This window comes from Rhyacophila brunnea, unplaced genomic scaffold (genome assembly GCF_057557595.1).
Source record: "Rhyacophila brunnea isolate RB1 unplaced genomic scaffold, BYU_Rbru_1.0 scaffold_17, whole genome shotgun sequence".
Taxonomy (NCBI): domain Eukaryota; kingdom Metazoa; phylum Arthropoda; class Insecta; order Trichoptera; family Rhyacophilidae; genus Rhyacophila; species Rhyacophila brunnea.
Genome location: NW_028232827.1, coordinates 15,341,639 through 15,362,381, shown reverse-complemented (window position 1 = coordinate 15,362,381; position 20,743 = coordinate 15,341,639). Strand labels below are relative to the sequence as shown.

At 33.1% G+C, this 20,743-nt stretch overlaps 1 protein-coding gene across 1 annotated transcript in view; it reads left to right on the top strand.

Annotated features, from left to right (window-relative positions):
- Positions 1 to 20,743, top strand: part of LOC147073755 (uncharacterized) — a 75,495-nt gene that overhangs the window by 49,144 nt on the left and 5,608 nt on the right. The window contains 6 exon segments of the mRNA XM_085944676.1: positions 325 to 463; positions 2,241 to 2,529; positions 3,348 to 3,533; positions 4,036 to 4,226; positions 5,054 to 5,222; positions 6,177 to 6,521. Coding sequence (XP_085800802.1) covers positions 325 to 463; positions 2,241 to 2,529; positions 3,348 to 3,533; positions 4,036 to 4,226; positions 5,054 to 5,222; positions 6,177 to 6,521 — 1,319 coding nt within the window.

Genomic DNA, 20,743 nt, shown 5'->3' with positions numbered 1-20,743 from the left:
ATTAATTAGCTCGTATTTGTTTTCTTTCGAGAATTTTATAGCGATAACTCTATAGATTATATCTGTCTGATTTATCTACATCATTTATAATCTTTATATTGGCATTTATTTTATATTATGAGATATATAAAGATAAATTAAAAATATAAATTGTTATCTCTTTTTCTGTGATTACCTGAATCAAAATGGTTTCTTCCACAAGTCTAGAAACATTCGTTCAGTAAAAACAGCTGAGTGTTCCAGTGACACGCTTGCTCTCAAAATGAACAAAATATTATTGTTTATTTTGCAAATATCATTTTCATTGTTTATTCCCTCTAATGCTGAGAATGATCCTATCGTATCAACGGCGTTAGGTCAAATACAAGGAACCTCCAATACGACAACAAATTTTGGAAAGACAATCTACGCTTTCCGAGGAATTCCATACGCGCAAGCTCCAATTGGTGATTTGCGATTCAAGGTATTTCATTTTTTGTATCTAGTTAAGCGCTATATAATATACAAAAGACATTAACGGCCCACGTGCTCGTCGTAGGTCAAAATTGAGTTTTTATTGTGTTTTCAAACCATATAATATCTATTTATATAATTTTGAAGCCTTATTATCCTTTATTGTTATTTTAAACATTTGATGACTGCATAAAGTATTTTTATTACATAAAATAGTATTCTTTTAGACCTCTCGCTCTAATGTTTTAGAATATAGTCATATTTCAGTACATAAATGTGCAGTGGTGTTAAGATTTTACACATTTATTAATTTTTAAACGCATTTATGAAACCATTAGTATAATTTATTACGAGATAATTTTTGTAAAATATTCACGATAAAAAATTATATTGATAATCTCTGTGATCCCAAATTTGACAAGAATTAGGTATTTTAATATTCAAAAAATCGGCAAGATTAACACATTTGAAGATAATTCTAAAGATATTTATTATAAGCTATGTCTTTGACCATTCAAGTGTGATAAACATCTTATGAATAATGATTGCTTTATAATAATTATTGACCTAAGAATAAGGTAGTGTTTTTTTGAAATACGCCATTTCTTTTGGCATTCCCCAGTGGTTCAGATACAGCATACGGCCGTAGCCATGAATTGACAAACTATAATTAATTAAAGTAGGGAGTAAAATTATGTTAACGCGCGTGTTTGAACATGTACCTAACCGATTTTTTTTTATTTTTTTTTAAACGGTACATGTTCAAACACGCACGTCAATATCATTTTACTCCCTACTTCAATTATAGTTTGTCAATTTATGGCTACGGCCGTATGTTGTAGCTTAACTACTGGGGAATGACAAAAGAAATGGCGTATTTCAAAAAAACACTACCTTATTCTTAGGTCAATAATTATTATAAAGCAATCATTATTCATAAGATGTTTATCACACTTGAATGGTCAAAAACATAGCTTATAATAAGTATCTTTAGAATTATCTTCAAATGTGTTAATCTTGCCGATTTTTTGAATAATAAAATGCCTAATTCTTGTCAAATTTGGGATCACAGAGATTATCAATATAATTTTTTATCGTGAATATTTTACAAAAATTATCTAGTAATAAATTATACTAATGGTTTCATAAATGCGATTAAAAATTAATAAACGTAAAAAATCTTAACACCACTGCACAGTTATGTACCGAAATATGACTATATTCTAAAACATTAGAGCGAGAGGTTTAAAAGAATACTATTTTATGTAACAAAAATACTTTATGCAGTCATCAAATGTTTAAAATAACAATAAAGGATAATAAGGCTTCAAAATTATATAAATAGATTATCTACAACGTTTAAGGAGTGTCCAGGATCATGGTTTGAAAATATAATAAAAACTCAATTTTGACCTTCGACGAGCATGTCCCCCCTTAATAAGCCTGTATAATTTTATTAATACGTGATATTATATGATTTCTTAAATCTTGATTCTTTATTACAGCTAACTTAATACAACCTTGCAACATGAAAAGAAATTTGGAATATTATTTGGATGAATAATCAGAAATAATTAAGTATAGTACCTATAACAAAACGTCAAAACTGTGCGTTTTCTTTTTTTATGCTGCCATGTTTCAATACTGCCACGGCATAGTACGGCTACCAATTCAACCACACTAAAACTTTCTGGAATTGTCATAAAATGTTGTAATTCGTGAATCCTTCTAAGTTGAAGTTCAAACTCTTTATCTCAATGCTTTTGTCTACTCGTTAACTATTCCAGGCTCCTGTATTAATAAAAAGTTACAATGGTACATTTGATGCCAGAAATGAAGGCCCTGCCTGTTTTCAAGAATTTAAAGAAATTGGCTTATCTGAAGACTGCCTCCATTTAAACGTTTACACAACAAATATTCCTAAAACAGGTGACGACAAGAAAAAACCTGTTATTGTATATCTTCATGCAGGAGGGTTTTACCGAGTGTCAGGACAGAGTTTATTCTCAGGACCTGAATACTTTCTCGATCAGGATATTGTCCTTGTACCAATAAATTTTCGCTTAGGATCGTTAGGTAAGTAAACTGTGATTAACAATGCCATTTATTTACAAGATATATAGAATTGCCCTCGTAATATTATGTCCTCACCAAGGAGGAGTAGTATGGTCCACAGAGCCCTTCTTTGAGACTGTGGGTGTAGGTTTTGAATCTCGAGCTTATCGAAAATTACATAAAACAGATTTAAAAAAATGTGTTTTATCCAGAGTTATGTTTCAATAGACTGGGTGAATGTCGAATTCCTCCGAAAAGTCTGTTAATATAATCTCTGTGGCAGCCTATACTTCACTTATGGTAATTAATAATAAATCAAAATGTCAGTAACTTCAAACAAAATCTTTATAAACAACTTTATAAGCTTTCTTTCAATAATAAAACATTTAAACATATTGATTGCATTCAAAGCATAATACTGGAAAAAGTTTTTTAAATGAACTATTTCAAAACAGCTCCTAGTTTTCAGCCATATTTTTTCTATAAAAGTCATCAAGGAAATTCAATTGAATACAATAATAAATTATGACCTCATATGATCACTTCGTTCCAAATTGATATCACAATAATTATTATTGTTAGTGATTAAATCACGCTCTAGAGGGGAGGGGGTCTGATATGTGATAACACAATATTGGGATCGGAGATTTAAGGATAAATGTAATATAGGTACGGTGGTAAAAGGTTATGTGACGATGTGTGGACGGGGGGCGGGGGGGTTAAAAAATAGCTAAAATAATGTGATGTCATATGTGGACCTAAACAATATTGTCAAGCGTGATCCATTGAATATTTTTTCACATTCCTTTGAATTTGAACTAAGTATACATATTATTCAGGTTTTCTCAGTACCGGAGATAAGGAAGCCCCTGGAAATAATGGCTTGAAGGACCAGGTTGCAGCGTTGAAATGGGTAAAACAAAACATTGCTGCCTTTGGTGGGGATCCCGATAATGTCACAATTTGGGGATACAGCTCGGGCTCTATGAGCGCCATTCTTCATTTGATATCACCAATGACAAAAGGTATCATTTAATTATATATTACGATATCCATTACCAAATGGATCATAGATATATTATGTTTTATTAGTTGTTGGAGGTTGATTGCATAGGATGCAATCTAATTTATGTAGGAAAAACAAGTGGAGATGTGAATTGCCCCAAACTTCTTATTTTTTGCTCTCACTCTTGTATCATTTGTGATTTCCAACGCTGATTAGAAGAGATCTTTATTTGGCTACCTATGTATTTTTTCTGACTTTTTTGCAGTAAAAATATACAATTCCTGCCAATATTGTCATGCACTATGTCCCTAATTACTATCAAATCAATAGAGAGTATCTTTTATTACTTCTCCATAATATGCAGAGCTAACCTGCCATTGGTAATGCTAATTGGGAGGGCAATAACTCCATTCAATCAAATTAACCAATCATGTTTTATCAACCGATTCCTTATAATGTAAAATTTGACACAATGATGTTATTTTTCAATTGGATTAAATTATTTTGTTTTTTGTTCTCAGGTTTATTCCACAAAGTAATTGCTATGAGTGGTGCAATGGGTGGGAACTGGGAGGTGGGAAACAATCAACGTAACTTAGCCGACAAGCAAGCCGTACTGGTTGGATGTCCAACTAGTCCTACAAAAGAAATGCTGGCATGCCTTCGGAGAATTCCTGCAGAGCAAATCGCTAACACTTTTCACAACTTCTTTGTATGAATCCTTAATGTTTTTTTTCTTTATTAAGTTACGAATATAATATACCTTAGCATCATTGACTTTATATAACTAATACGCAACTTTTTTAAAGACAGAGTACATCCGAAAACATTTTCAAATCGAGAACTATAAATCTTATGGACCCAAATTATTTTTTTCTTGGAAAAATTGTTAGCTTTCTGTAATTTCAATAATAATAAAAATCGCTAAAGGCATTCTAAATTTGACTACAAAAAGTAGCTAACTAAGAGCGCGATGCAGAACCATACTTAGGTGTGTAAGTCCCTAAGGTACGTGCCTATCTATAACGGGTCAATATTGGCAACTTAGATTGCATCGCCTACAGTATCCACACATATAATACGGCATATTATAGCAGTAGTAAATGTATGAAAAAAGGCAGTGGCCCAGAACGAAACAATTTAAAACACGCTCAAGATACACGTAATCAAATCGGACAAAATTAGCAACTTTGAAAGGTGCTAATTTCCAAGTCAATCCAGATAGTTCTACATCGTGTTCGTTGTATCTCATCAGGGGTTGTATACAATTACTAGTCTTAAGTGCTTATTTTTTATCTCACTTTCATAGTTTAGACTCCAGCCCTATAGAAGGCTTTCTTCAATATCTTTGAAGAAAACTATGTTTGCTTGACAAAGCTTTACACTTCTGAGAAATTCCATGTCTTCATTGCTGGTAGTATCAATATTGTAAATTTGAAATTCCTTACTACATAATATATCAATAAAATAGAACCAACATGACCATAAAAAAAACATCTGTCGACATCTGGGTATTATTTATAAAATAACATCTTTCAGGAATTTAATTACGATCCAATCTTGGTATGGAGTCCAGTGATAGAAGCAGACTTTGGCCAAGAAAGATTTTTGACAGATGATCCAGTCAAGCTTTTGCAGTCTGAAGACTTATCCGACTTCCCTATCATGATGGGAATAACGGAGTTTGAATTTGCTGCTTCTGGCTATGGTACAATATAATTACTATCTATTGATATTATCTAAAATATTAATATGTACTATAAATACTAAGGAAATTATTATCTATTTACTAAATTATGTTTAACATTCGATATGATCTGATTTCCACATGTTTTAATCAGTGTACCCACTAAGATGTCATCCATACAATATTATGTCACGCATTAAGGGGCCTAAGATATAATGTGATCATGTAGATTGGGGAGAAGGGGTTGTAGAAAATTACATTACAAAACCAACAAAATAAATATTCAGGTAGGTAGTCTTTTTTTCTGAAAATAAAATGTTACGAAATGACCGTCAATGATCAACAAATTTATTTTTTAACTTATTGGGGGGTGTTCAAAAATGTGACTTGTCAGGCCGTGGTACAAAATTGTAAATTTTGATCGTAGTGCTGATTATTACTTACAGTTTGAATGCAATATGGTAAACTGTTTGTGAGATAAAATTAATATTTTATATTAAAACACATTAGTTATTATGAATGAAATATGCAATCGAAAATCTTCTGGTAACCGCATTGCATTTGAAGTATAAACAATAACACTAGCACTACGGTCGGAATTCGCAATGCCGCAGACTGACTATAGACAGTCTTGGACACATGGATAAAATATTTTGTGATAAAATCTAGCAATTTAAAGGACACGGGGGGGTCATGAAACGTATGACATCATTTGTTTTATAAATTTACTATTTTTTGCATGGCTGCTGTGACTCCCTATTGATATTAAATATATTTTTATAGACACATTGGTACAGTTCGGTTATGAGGAATACAGCGGCAAACACATTTTGAAAATAGCCGATATACTGAAATATTTGTTAGGTTAACCTAACCTAACCTAACCTAAACTAACCAAAGTGTGTTTTCCGCTGTATTCCTCATAACCGAACTGTACCGTCACATTATAATATGTTTTCTCTTTTTCTTCTATAGAGGTTGTTTTGAACGAAACAAGTAGAAATTTAATGAATCAAAATTGGGAGACAATAGCACCGATCGCATTTATCTACGAGAGAAATACTTCAAGATCAAAGGAAATCAGTAAAAAGTTGAAAGACTATTATTTGAAGTCTCAGGATATTCAAAACAACAATGAATCTATAACAGCGCTGGGCAAACTTTATGCTGATGGAGTGATTGGCTACGCTTCACATCGATGTGCCGATTTACTTGCCAAAAAAAATAAGAATCACCTGTATTATTACAGATTTAGCTACAAGGGACGTTTTAGTCATTTTTATCTGCCAGGGGGAAATGATAGCGAACACACAACTTTAGGTAAGAGGTCATTAAAAATTTAAATGTGTAATTTCAGTTTGAAAACAAGAATGTTATATTGCTAGAGATGTATAAATGTGTAGTGTTCAAATTCAACTATAGATCTAAGCTAAACTTCACGGCAGTGAATTCTATGCTTATATTATTGTGGTTTATTTTTGGTTTTGCTTTTAGGTGCTGTCCATCATGACGAACTAATTTATCTCTTTTACATCAGCATATTCTTTCCAAGATTTGCAGTGACAGATTCTGATTACATCATGGTTACAAAATTGACAAAAATGTGGGCAGATTTTGCCACATACGGGTATGTAAGACTTAGTTATATTTTTGTTAATTGTACCATTCCCATACCTATCACACATTACATGATTATTTTAAGCTAAGTCAATTTTGTCATTCCAGAAATCCGACACCAAATAAATCTGCTCTGCTCAATAATGTAACTTGGCCAAGTTATGGAAAAGATAGAGCTTACGTGGACATTAACAGTGAGCTGCAGATCAAAAATTGCCTATACTGCGATAGATACAGTGTTTGGGATGAACTTTTTCCATTGTATTCATCTCAAAGACACAACAGGGGATAATAAATAATTATTCCAACTGATATACTATTAGCAAGGATGGCAAACCAATAAGAGGAAAAGTTTGAATTTTGTATGTAAATGTTGAGATTTTTTGACGTTTGCGAACAACTATTTTCATGGATGAAATATATCAAGCCGAAAGTAATATATTTAAATAATTTCACTGCAGCATAAAATGTAGAATATTATTTGTAAATAAATTGACATCAGACAAACGGCAATAAATATCTCGCTGTAAAAAAAAACAATAAGCCATCCTGTAAGAACATTAAAAAATATGTATTCTCATTATCTGACCTCCAACTTTTTTTTTTGCTTTTTTCACTGGTTGGAATATTAACCCTTACAATGTGCTGGACACGTAAACATGCCCAAACTAATATATTGCTTATATTAAATATATAGACCATACCTGAAATTAATTGAAATCAAATTTTTCCACAAAAATATTATTAAAATAATTAACGCACGTCAAAAAGATTAAAATAATGTGCTGTGCTTCATATAATATTTTTTAATTCTTCTTCTTATCGTGCCATCCTCTAGCGAAGGTCGGCCGCCATCAGGGCGATGCAGTTCAGTGAAGATGAACTCGTACCAATCACCGACTTCTTAAGCTAAGAAAAGCGGCGTGCCATGCAAACTTTCCTTGGATGACAAATTGTGGAATGCTGTACATTCGTCCTCTCATAATGTGGCCGAGGTACTGTAGTTTCCTGGTTTTGATACTATGCAGAACTCCTCAGTCCTTTCCCATTCGATTGAGAACTTCAACATTTGTCACCCGATCAGTCCAAAGAATAGTAAAATATTTTTATTAATAAAGATTATTATTGTATTACATTCCACAAACAGATTGTGTCTGTGATAGGTTTTCTGTTTCAAGAATCATTCAAACATATTATCGACTGTGCAAAGGAAAAAGGACGTAATCCAGACAATTTTACAGGAGACACAAAAAATGTTATTATTGATTTCAGTCAAAGTTAAAATACAAAATAGACAACCTTGAAGTGCATGATAATTATTAATATGGTTTTTACATCCTCAATGTGATATTAATTATTATTGAGTTAATTAAAAAAAAAACCAACAAAGTCCTTCTTCCCCACCCTTCTTTTTTTTAACTGGTAGCTAAATTTAGATAATAAATCGCTATTCGCAGTTTACATGCTTTGAACACAACGTGTATTTAGTCGTGTACATCGTTATTATGCAATAAAACCTATTTTGAATTGAATAAGCTTTGGGTTACGCCCTTTTCCCTTTCTACAGACGATATGAAACATTGTAGGTATTCCCATCTCGCGTGCAAAATATGTCACTTGCAACCATTAGTCTTTATTGAAATTTATTTATTTACACATAATGAACTTTACAAATTATAAATTCTAGACGTCTTGAATGTTCTTGGTCATGTTGCCTGCGTCATTAATATTTTTTCAGTGAGGATATTTCACTTAGTCGGCACTATTTTTAACTTTCCTCTTAAAAATATATAGCTAACTAACACCAATCTCTATTTTCTTTTTCTGTTAGGCTCACAATTGCAAACCCCATAGTTCACACATTTAATTGTTCCAGTCCTTTGCCAAATGATACGATTCATACTTTTACATGAATTATTCAACAGGTTTTAGCTACAATTTTATTCGTCGAGACCAAAAGCTACTTGAGGTTGAGGTGAGGAAGCTGAGGTATAATTTATTTTTTTTGAATACAAAAATAATATACTTACATGATAGTACAGCTTATGCCAAGACGATATACATTAGCTTCAGTCTTGCAGCGATGTAAGCGTAGCAGCGTAACAGACGCCATTAATACCCATTTTTTCAACTAATGGAGTCTTTACATATACTATCAATGAAAGAACAGTGAGAAAATTAACCATCAATATGAACGACACAAAATTCTTGGATTTGGAGCTGCTGGAATAGTCATCTGCGATGTGATAGCATTAGGCATTACTACGCCTGACCTAGATGGCACTGGTGCCGAAAGTATGGATATCTGGAAATCCGACGAAACTGGTTGGTGATGGAACTCTAAACTGGCCTGTGACTGATGCTTCGCACACAGCACTACTGGAACTCACTTGAAATAATAATCTCATAACCTCAAACTGTCAAACTGGACCATCAGCTGTTTTGTACATGATGCCGGTGCTGCAAATCGTACCATAAATTTTCTAAGAAAAACTTACAACACGCACGCTGATGCATTTACTAGAACACATCGCTCATTTAGTTTTTTATCCTGTCCATCGAATCCTTAATCAGGAGTTCAGAAAGCGCTTTCGTATCCTTGATATTTAATAAATAATGTCTTCGAGCGAGTCAAGTGACGAGGAGTCTTCAGTTCTATACCAATATTATTGATACAGGAGACAAAATGATGTAAGAAGATTTTGGATTCATCCTTATATAGAGAAAAATATAAACTGCAGACTATTCGTTGCTGCAAAGGAACTACGAGAAACGGATTCCAAATTTCTTACTTTCTATGGAATGTCCAAGGAAAGCTACGAGGGTGGGTCAATAAGTCCTTAGAAAAGCCGACAGGTGGCGCGACTAGTACTGTAAGCGGTTTGTTTTCATGCAGCGGCACTACCGATTCAGTATGCTGCGAAGTTTCAATCAGATTGGTCGGGTTGTTGTGTGTTTCTCGTACATTTAAAAAAAAAATTTGCTTGTGGAAAATGGAAAAATGGAAAATGGAGAAAATTGAGTTTAGAGCTGTTATTAAACATTTTAATATAAAAGGGTTAACAGCAAAGGAAATAAAAAATGAGTTGGATTTAGTTCACGGCATATCTGCTCCTTCACTTGCAACTATTTATAACTGGTTAAATGAATTTAAACGTGGTCGTACATCAACAAAGGATGAACCACGCTCAGGACGTCCTGTAGAGGTGACTACACCAGAAATGATCAATAAAATCCACGATATGGTGTTAAGTGACCGAAGATTAAAGTTGAGTGAGATAATTGAGGTTACAGGGATCTCAAAAGGTAGCGTCATTTCTATTTTACATGACAAATTGGGCATGAAAAAAGTTTCTGCAAGATGGGTGCCGCGTTTGCTCACAGTCGACAATAAACGCAATAGGGTGGTGGCCTCTAAAGCCCTGTTGTCGCTCATGCAACGCAATCCGGATGAATTTTTTCGTCGCTTTGTGACTGTAGATGAAACATGGATACACCACTATACTCCCGAGACGAAAGAACAGTCAAAGCAGTGGATTGCGAAGGCAAACCATGTCCAAAGAAGGCGAAAACCGTAAAATCAGCTGGTAAGGTTATGGCTACTGTATTTTGGGATGCACGTGAAATTATTTTCGTTGACTATTTGGAAAAAGGAAAAAAAATAACGGGATTATTATGCATCTTTATTGGACCAGCTAAAAAACAAAATTGAAGAAAAACGGCCTCATTTAAACAGGAAAAAAATCCTCTTTCATCAGGACAATGCCCGTGTTCACACATGTTTACGATCAATGGCTAAAATTGAAGAATTGAAGTTCGAATTGGTCGACCACCCACCGTATTCGCCAGATTTAGCCCCCAGTGACTTTTTCCTTTTCCCAAACTTAAAAAAATGGCTAAGTGGACAACGTTTTTTTTCAAATGAAGAAGTCATCGATCGGACAAATGCTTATTTTGAGGACCTTCCGAAAACTTATTTTTCTGACGGTTTAAAAAATATTGAGAAACGTCTAACCAAGTGTATTGAGCTCCAAGGAGATTATGTTGAGAAATAAAAAAAAAATACAAAAATAAAAACTGTTTTAATGCTTTTTTCTAAGGAATTATTGACCCACCCTCGTACCTTGAGCTTGTTAGAATTATCACTCCTGCCATTCAAAAACAAAACACGAAAATGCGTGAGTGCTGAGTAGAGAATCTTAATAACCCTGACGTAAGCCATTTTTGTATCACTTACCTTATAAAATATATGTAATAATTCTTTTGCCACCTCATGGGAGGTTGCTTTCTTCTACAAGTACTAAAATAATATATAGTCATATTGTTTTAAAATAATGTTTAATAAAAATGTCTCACTCCACCAGCACTATTCGGGCGTGACTTGGTCACCAGTTTCACAATACGTATGTGGGCATTTTCGCCAAAGTTTGTACATTGCATTTTTGGCATGTCCCATGACTTTGATTGATTTTTTCATAGTTATTATATTATAGAATATTAGAAAGTTATGTATTTTTAACATGCAAATTTATTAATTTACTTTATTCGATCAGTTAAATACAACTGTCTGACCTGTATATATTTTTAATTGATTATTTAGATCGAAAGGTAGTGTGTTTTTACCATGTCCCACTCCTAAATTCAAATAAACAAAGTCTGATTTCGTCATTAATTTTGAGTGTGTAAAATTAAATTCATAGTGTCTTCAACAGCTTACATTATATATTTTTGGAAAATATACAGTTTTTCCGTAAATTTTGACCAATATTGAAAAAAATCACGTTTAAAGTGTGTTCCAGGATATTTGAAAAAGTGGAATTCCACATTCCGTTACCATGATTTTAGCATGAAGGCGAAAAATTTCCACTATAAATATGTATTTTTTTAATGTAGCAACACTTTTGTATAACACTGATCGCCATTTACAATTTAAATTGTTGGTGTGTGTCGGTATCGCTATCGGAACAGGTTGCTTTCTGGGTTGGTCATTTAAGAAGTTCCACTACTGTTACCACGATTTGTAAGGTAAGAAATCACATATTTCCATTTCACATACTATACATATGGAGCTTATCTTTCATACCACAGATATAATAAAACATATCGCAGGTTTAACAATAAAACTAAGCTAAATTTTGGCTTCAACCACTTCTGAAACAGAATCCGTTACTTCCACTCCGAAACTATATTGGTGGTAACATATATGTGGAATGTAAAAGTAACGAAATGGAATGCATAAAGTTGGGTTTACATTGTGTGTTTAGTTCTTCATAGATTATAAAAAGTTTTATTTTGTCTGTTCGTATGAAAAACAAAAATATGTTCATTAAAAAATATAGAAAATAACCTGACTATATAATAAAGATTAAAAAAGTATGTGATATGTCTGAATACGCAAAACTAGCGCAGATAAAAGTATGGAGAGATACAAAAACAACAGAAGGAAAAGAAAAAACACCAGACTGAAATAATTGCGAGACAAGCACTAGCTCTGTCATACTCTTTCTGTTATACGCCACCAAAATTTTAAAACTTCTCCATACATTTTAGGCATAGAAATTTATAAAAATGTATGAAAAGTATTTTTTTGTCACGTTCAACAGAAATGTGTACCCTATTAGATTTAATATCTGGAACTGTAGGTATTCGCGAAATGTCAGAAAAGTACGTCTTGATTACAATCAACCTGTATAGCTACATTTTATGTTGATGAATACAAGTAAAGGCGCTACGAATGTTGGGCTTCGTCTTGCGTACTTCCCGGGTCTTTTCGGATGTTACTGTATTAAAAATTCTTTATAATTCCTTAGTAAGAAGCCGGCTTGAGAGTGGGTCGATTGTTTGGGCCCCGCATCAGTTGAAATATGACCTTATGGTGGAGCGAGTTCAAAAGAAATTTTTGAGACTCCTTTATTTGAGGTTATATGGATACTATCCGTGGCTTTATCCAACTGACTTTCTCTTAGGTATGCTAACATACTGTAGTTTAAGTGCTAGAAGATATCAATATTTGGCCACGTATTTTTTTCGACTAATACGTGGTGTGAATGAGAACTCTGCCATTCTTGGTAATATTGACTTGTGTGTCCCTGATAACTATCTTAGAAATCGGGAGCATCAGTTGTTTGTTCTCCCGAGGAGCAGAACTAACCTGCCATTGGTGATGCCAATTGGTAGAGCAATAACTCTGTTCAACCAAATTGCTTCGGATGTTGATATATTCCATCTACGTGAGAATGAGTATAGGTGGACGTTATTTTATAAATTCTTAAAATAGGGTCTGCTTAACTCATCCGGTGTACTTCCTTGTACCTATATACTTCATATTTTTTGTATTTACACATTTATACTATAGAATAACTTAATATTGCATAATTACAATATTACATAATACTTTTTTAATAATATTTATTTGTTTCTAAATGTCATGTTGTGAACGGCTTGAACTTATAATTTGTAATGTCCACAATATGTAAAATAAATTAAAATTGAAAATTGAAATTAAAATTGAAGTAAATTTCAAGACAACCTACAGTCGAACTTGGTTATTACGAGGAAGATGGGACCGACTGAATTTGCTTGTTATAAGCGTTACTCGTTATATCAGAGAATAGGTATTTTTAAATGAGCATGTCACATTACACAAAAAGTCGAAAATAAAAAATTTGGAAACCATCGTAAAAATCCCCGAAACGAGCATGGCATTCATAAACTACAAAATAAGTTGTTTATTGTAATGAACTCTGGTAGGTACCTACGAACTTCACAAACCTTGGATTTTTCAACCATATGCATGGATACTTTTTTTATTATTGTCGGCGAAACACCAATAAGGTAGGTACTTAGACACTTTACTAGTGTCATAAACGTAATCCGACCCCGGCGGCATCCTGTCCAATCGGATTTTATTGCTTAGGGTCGAAATGTTTTAAAACGATCGACACATTAACAGTATTTTAGCTCGGTATATCCGATAAGTTGCTCGTTATAACAGTGAATAAATTAAATGTATGGCGAAAATCATAAACCAAATGTCAACAAATGTTTCCTTATTACATCCGAGATCTCGCTATGTCCAAGATCGTAATAACCGAGTTCGACTGTAATTATTTTCGTAAAAGTTATATACTCCGTGCCGCGCTAGAAACTCGCGTCCGAATCCCTTGCTGATTTTTTTTTTTTCATATATTGTTAATTTGCTTTAAAGTATTTTTTATCTGAGTTACAAATAATATAAATGCCAAATAAAAGTTATGGTAATGTATAGTGTGTCAAAATTATTACCTACCTTATTTTACTAGTATTGTGAAATTTATTATAAAATATGTCTATTTTAGTGATTAAGTTTGATTTGTTTTGTTATTGTGACGCACGTTGAATAATATATATCTGACTATCAAAAAATTCAAATAAATTTCATAAAACAAAAATTTGTTTTTATGGTAACATGTAACTTTAGCTTTACAAATTACACTCCGTTACCATTTCGTTCCATTCCGAAAATGTCCCCAAAAAAGTTGAACGTTAACTATTTTTCATTTGATTATTAAATAACAAAACATATATATTTTTCCAATAAAATTTAGTAAAAGTGATTACTGTCTTTAAAAAAATAGCAGAACGAACATTGATTGGTTTTTTCAAATACTAAAGGAAAAATGCTCTGCCATTATAGACATAGGGTAACGGAGTGGAACAAAATGTGCCCAATAATTAAAATTCAATAATATTTTTTGACTATTTGTACTTTTATTTTTAAGTGTATGGTTTTTTTAATCTAATAGAGCTCTTTTAAGTGATAAAAAGTGTCTCATTCATGTTTTATAAGCTTAGTTTCGTCGTCACGGAACGGAAACTTATTATGCCCAATGTCATAAAAAAAATGATATAAATATTGTATTAATCAATATTTTGCTGAAAAATTGCTATCACCAATTCAGCAATAGAACAAGGAATCTGCTAGCTATATAAAAATGGTTAATTTGAGTGAAAAAATAATATTACCCAAATTTCAAACATGTACAAACTTTGGCGAAAATGCCCATGTGCGGTCAATGGATCCTCACCTTGCATGCAAAGATAATCTGGCAGCGGAGATGGTGTTTGTGCATTTGACGGAGAAAACAAAGTTCGGGAAGTGTTAGTAGCCGTTTCTGCTATCTCATCTAGCAAATGTAGGACTCTCCGCTTGAATATCGCCGTGGTTGTATCATCGTTGTTGTGTCGGTCACAGTTTTTATAAATGGTAATGTAAATTGCATAGCCTGCATTAAATATTATGGCTTTTTTTGCTTTGCCCCAATGACATATTAAATGGACAACTCATTTCATATCAGCGAGCACGAGAAATAGTGCATGAAAGTCATTCACAGATGTATAGGTAGACGTCACGTGACCATATGACGTATCCATTTCGATTATACGATATCACGCTTCGATAATTTACAGTAATATAGCCTTTATTGTTTAGAAACAGATTCTCGGTTACTTACGACTTCTCGGAGATTCGACGCAAGTGAGCCAAACGCATCAAAGGCGCAGACTGGGAATTTTGCCCTTAATTAATAACTTAAAATTTTTTGTAACTCATTATTTATATTATTATTCTTTTTGTTGCGCAGTGTATAATAAATACATGCCTTTTATCAATTAATAACACAGTTTCGAAGTATGAGTACAAAAGTAAGTAGGTACTGACATACTCCTGGAATTCCCGTCTTCAATGGGGAGCCGGAATAAAGTCTTGTAGGGCTAAGCGTGCAGCTTGGTCACATAGTCAATTAACAAAATATGAAAGGCTTATGACGTATCACTTGGCTATCTGGATAAAAAGAAATAGTTTGTAATAATATGTAAGATTTTGTTTTTTAAGTTTGAAAGAGATGGGCGTGAAAGATGTATGAGTGGAAGAGAGTTAGTATGAAAGTTCCTTTTGTAGTGACTGTACCACTCACTCAATTGTCAAGTGAGATTTTTTTTCTTTTATTTAAAGGCAGTCGGAAGAAATACGTGTTGCGAGCGGACGCAAGTTGAATTTGTGTATTCCGCGCTAAAAAATAAACTATTGTTTTAATTATTAGCATATAAGTGTGTAGCAAAGAAAAATCACTGAAATTATAAAGCCACGTGCTTATAACCAAAAAAAAAAAGACAAAGACTTTTCATTTAACCCAAATCTGTTTGATTAATTTTTGTGAATCCTGAGTTCGACACAGTTCTGAGCTAGACCGGAACTCGGGATATCTCAGTACCTATGATAATAATATAAGATAACGGAGGTAGATAAATATAACAAAAAAAAAAGTCAAACACAATTAAATTTTCTTTGAACGCCATTTATTTGAGATAAAAACAAGTTATAAAAATATGTTATTATTGTATGTTTGACGTATGTACCTTCGCACATTTATTTTCAAACAGGCGATACCAGTTTCATCATTATGACATTTTCAACTGAAAGTTGATCCGTGGAAAATGTTATAACAACGAAATCCGTATATTATCAAATCATGGAAATGATAACAATGGTATTGTTAATTTAATTATTATGACATAAACAATGAAAACAAAAAATATCAAGAAACAAGTTATAAAAAATACACGATAAGCTGACCAAACGTTGCTTAGGAGCGTCACATTATGAGGAGCGGCAAATTATGGAAGAAATACGAATATTAAGTAGTTTTCAGAGAAGTTGTTTGTCGAAACATAATATTCTTTGCTACGGCGCTAACAAACCATACAGTGTACAAATAAATATCAACGAATATGTAATTAGATTTTCACGTTTTGATCATATTGCTTTGCTTAAGATGTCTGAGATTAAACAATAATATATGATGGTTATTGAATTGCAATATAATAATTTGGTATATTTGAAGCGGCGTTTAATAAGAATATTTTGAAACTGAAAATTGATCCGTTGAAAATGTTTCAATAGCAAAACCAGTATCAGTTTATTGGGGAAAATATTATTTCAGCATGAAAATGATAATAATTCTATTACTATTTATTTAAATATTATAGAATCACAACAAGAAATGACAATAAAATCAAGAATCAAGTTATAAAAACTACACGATTAACATTATAGGTGCATGTTTTAATAATTCAGAGAGCAAGCAAACAGAGAAAACAACAGAAAGTTAATAGAAATATTCATAAAAAGTAAATGGAGCACATGATATGAGATTAATAACGAAACCAGTATCGGTTTATTGGCAAACATGAAAAGTGGAAAATACTATTAAAGTATGACAATGATAACAATGCTATTACGATTCATTATGGCGTTCTAACAAGAAATAAAAGTAATAAACAACAATAATTAAATTAACAGACAAAACAGAAGAAAGTAAATGGAAATATCCGGAGAATAAAAAAAACAGATAAGTATCTTTATTTAAAATATAGTTCTGCATGATGTCTTAATTAACTAAGTAGATATATTTAAAAAAAAAAAACGCTGTCATAAAAAGTTAGGACTAATGAGGAAAATGAAACGAGGAGAACACATTTTTTGTACTCATTAAACGCCTTGAAAATGTAATAATTTATTGTATATTTGCCGTTTAGTATTTATTTTTTCCCTAATTGTATCTATTTTTGCTATATAGTGTAATCTAACATTTGTATACTTACATATTATGGCTCGAATCAAGTGTAACCTATGAGTATATAGAGCAGGTTGTAACGTGGAATGATTATCTATAGAATGAAAAATATTTGACCCCACAAATAGTGCCAAAATGTACGTTGTTATGTGATCCATTGTATGCTTTGGCAATATTGATTTTCCGTCATTTTCTTCGTCGTCGTATTACAAATTCGCTTTTAAAACAGGTTTGGAAGACATCATCAGATGGATAGCACAAATTTCCCATATCTTTTAGAGTAATTAATTTATGGAACCACATTTTAGTGGGCGATACATTCCTCACACTTTATGTAATTGTTTCAGTAAACATTTCACAACGAACCCGGATATATAAGAAATAATTTGATGCGTGTTGTGTGAGAATGTCTGTTGTGTAGTATACGTGTTTAATCTTTGGCATATTGGATCAATTGCCATCATACGTAATGTTTCATCAAATGACATCTCAGACTCCTCATTGCCATCGTCAAAGCGATATTTTTCCGATGTTCTATTGATATTGTCAATCGGTGATGAAGAGCAATTTAAAATTGTAATGTGTTCCAGTGGTATACAGTTACCATTAAAAGATGACCTGAGCTTTTTAGACGCATTTATAAAACCATTAGTAAAATTTATGTCGACATTATTATAGTAAAATATTTACAATAAAAAATTATATTGATAATCTCTGTGATCCCAAATTTGACAAGACTTAGGCATTTTATTATTCAATAAAATTCACTGATAATATTTTCCTTTTTTTGGGAAACTTCAACTAACTCCTTTAATAAAACAGGGAAATGAGATTTGTTCATTGAACTTTTTGATGGATTTTTGGTTTTATAGTTCAGTAATATCCTTTCGCCACTGTTTCTTCATCGGTCCAAAAAAACAGACATCAAGTGGTTGGGTGATGTGGGTAGAATTTGGTGGAAGAAAAACAAATCTGATGTCGTTTTGTTCGCATGCATCAATAATATGTGTATTAACGTGTGATGCGAGATTATCACCGATCAATAATTTGGGACCAAATTTTTTTCTCGCCCAAGGAAGAACTATTGATCTGAACCAATCCTCAAAGATGGTAGTATCGAACCACCCTGATTTCGTTCGTTAAATCTTGCACCTTACTGATCCCACAGACATTCCGCCTACACAACATATGGGGGTAATGATACGCCATCTGCAGAAATAGCGAACATCACCGATATTGAACCTTTCGTGTAGTTTAACACTCTCTCTGGGTATTTAATCCCGCGCCTAAATAGACATTTCGATGCACCTGTGAGATTCGTCTCATCGTAATTTAAAATGTTTTCAGATGGATTTTTTCTAGAAACTTTCAAATTATCAAAATAAATTGACATTTCACTGCATGTCTTCTCAGCACGCGACCGTTTAATATTTTGCGTGGCTCGCGTCGTTAATGTATCTGTTTGTCGTTTAATAAAATTTTGTGCCCATTTTATCCCTGGAATCTTTCCTCGGAACAAAGATTCGCGGCCATTCCCAAGAAGATATCTGTGAACGACGAGTCTCAAATCTAAAATTATTGAAGGACTGCCAAAATCTCCAGCAACCACCAGCACTTTCACTATTTTGGATTCTTCCTCTGCCATCAGACGCGTAGGGCACCTAATATGTCTGGAGTGCTTTCCATTCAGCTTGTCCAGTAATGTCCACCTGGGTATGCCGAATAAATTGTTTTTCCGCTTCATAAGTAATTTTTTCACTCTGATATTTTCTAAAGCGATTTCCAACATTTCTTCCCTGTGTTGGGTGGTATAATTTCTCTTCTTTTTGATAAGGGATGTTTTGATTTTATTTTATTTTTTGTTTTCCATTTTGCGACAAATACCTAAAACAATAAATTGAGAAAAATACATTATAAAATGAAGGAACCAAAACGATAGAAATTTCGAGAAAAGCATTTTTTTGTGACAACCTTAACGCCATACGAAGTAGAGGAACAAGTAGGTACGTTCACAAAACATAGCCTGACATTACATAGGTCCTCAAATAATTGATGTTTTATTATAAATATCGGAAATCGCACGTTACATTTGGCAAGCAGACTATATCACTATATTATAGTAACAATATGAAGAACTTACCTCTACAAAATCCGTAGAAATCAGGTTTTCCGAAAAAAACATTACTAGAACAGTAGAACAGGTTTGAAAATTGTGTGTTGCCAGGACGAATATCTATGGGACGAATATTATCTTTAGAATCGCCTCGTGGGGATTGTTAAAGCCTCAATGACATTGAGCTACTTTACAAGTTGCTTGTTGGCGAATTTACAATCTGCTTATAAACTCGCCCAGTGTCATCATCGAACAAGCAGATTGTAAACAATCTACCGAGAAAAGTTGAAAGCCGGTCAACTTTACACGCTACACGCTGGCGTGTGGGTCTACTGCGTCTGCGCAGTAGAGCGATAGTAGCGACCTCCCGGTAAAAAAACCAACTACTCAATACGTCCTGTCAAAATAGTACCAAAAATGACGGTTTCAACTCGCTAGCTTGTTGGTTTCTGAGCGAGTGGAAAGTTTTGTGTGTCATCATCACAATCGCACTAGCTGACTCGCCCCATTTTAAATTCGCCAACAAGCAGCTTGTAAAGTAGCTCAATGTCATTGAGGCTTTAGGATCGTATCAACGCGGCTTAGTGGCTTAAAGTGTTGAGATAGAAAAAACATGAGTTTGGTGTTTAATTGATTTAGGTGAAGTTAGGCACACTAGGCGAAGTTAAGGGGTTTTACGGTATGCATAATTGCAAACATGCTACACTATTTATTATACCAAAACAAAACGTCACTATGTTACCTCTAGGTGATGGCGATGGCGTGTCCTCGGCCAAGGGAAATCTGTATTCCGGCAGTGGACATACATTTGTAATTGTAATAAAAAGAAATCGATGACATTTCATAATATAATTATTGCAAACATACTAAACTATTTATTATACCGAAACAAAATGTCACTATATTACCTCTAGGTATTGATGCTGACGTGACCTCGAAGAGAATGTATCCGCCATTCGTTCGTCATGGACAAACTCAAATGGCGGACATAGATGTGTGACTTTAATAAAAATAAATAAATACATTTACATATAAATATAAATTATAATTTTCAATTAATATTTGCACCATTATTGTACTACATTACTTCTACCTGAATAACTGCTCAACTCTTGGTTTGAACACCCCACTGAGGAACCGGTACCAATTATGCTTAATATTTTCAGTGCATTGTCAAGCAGTTCCGCAGCGCGGTAGCG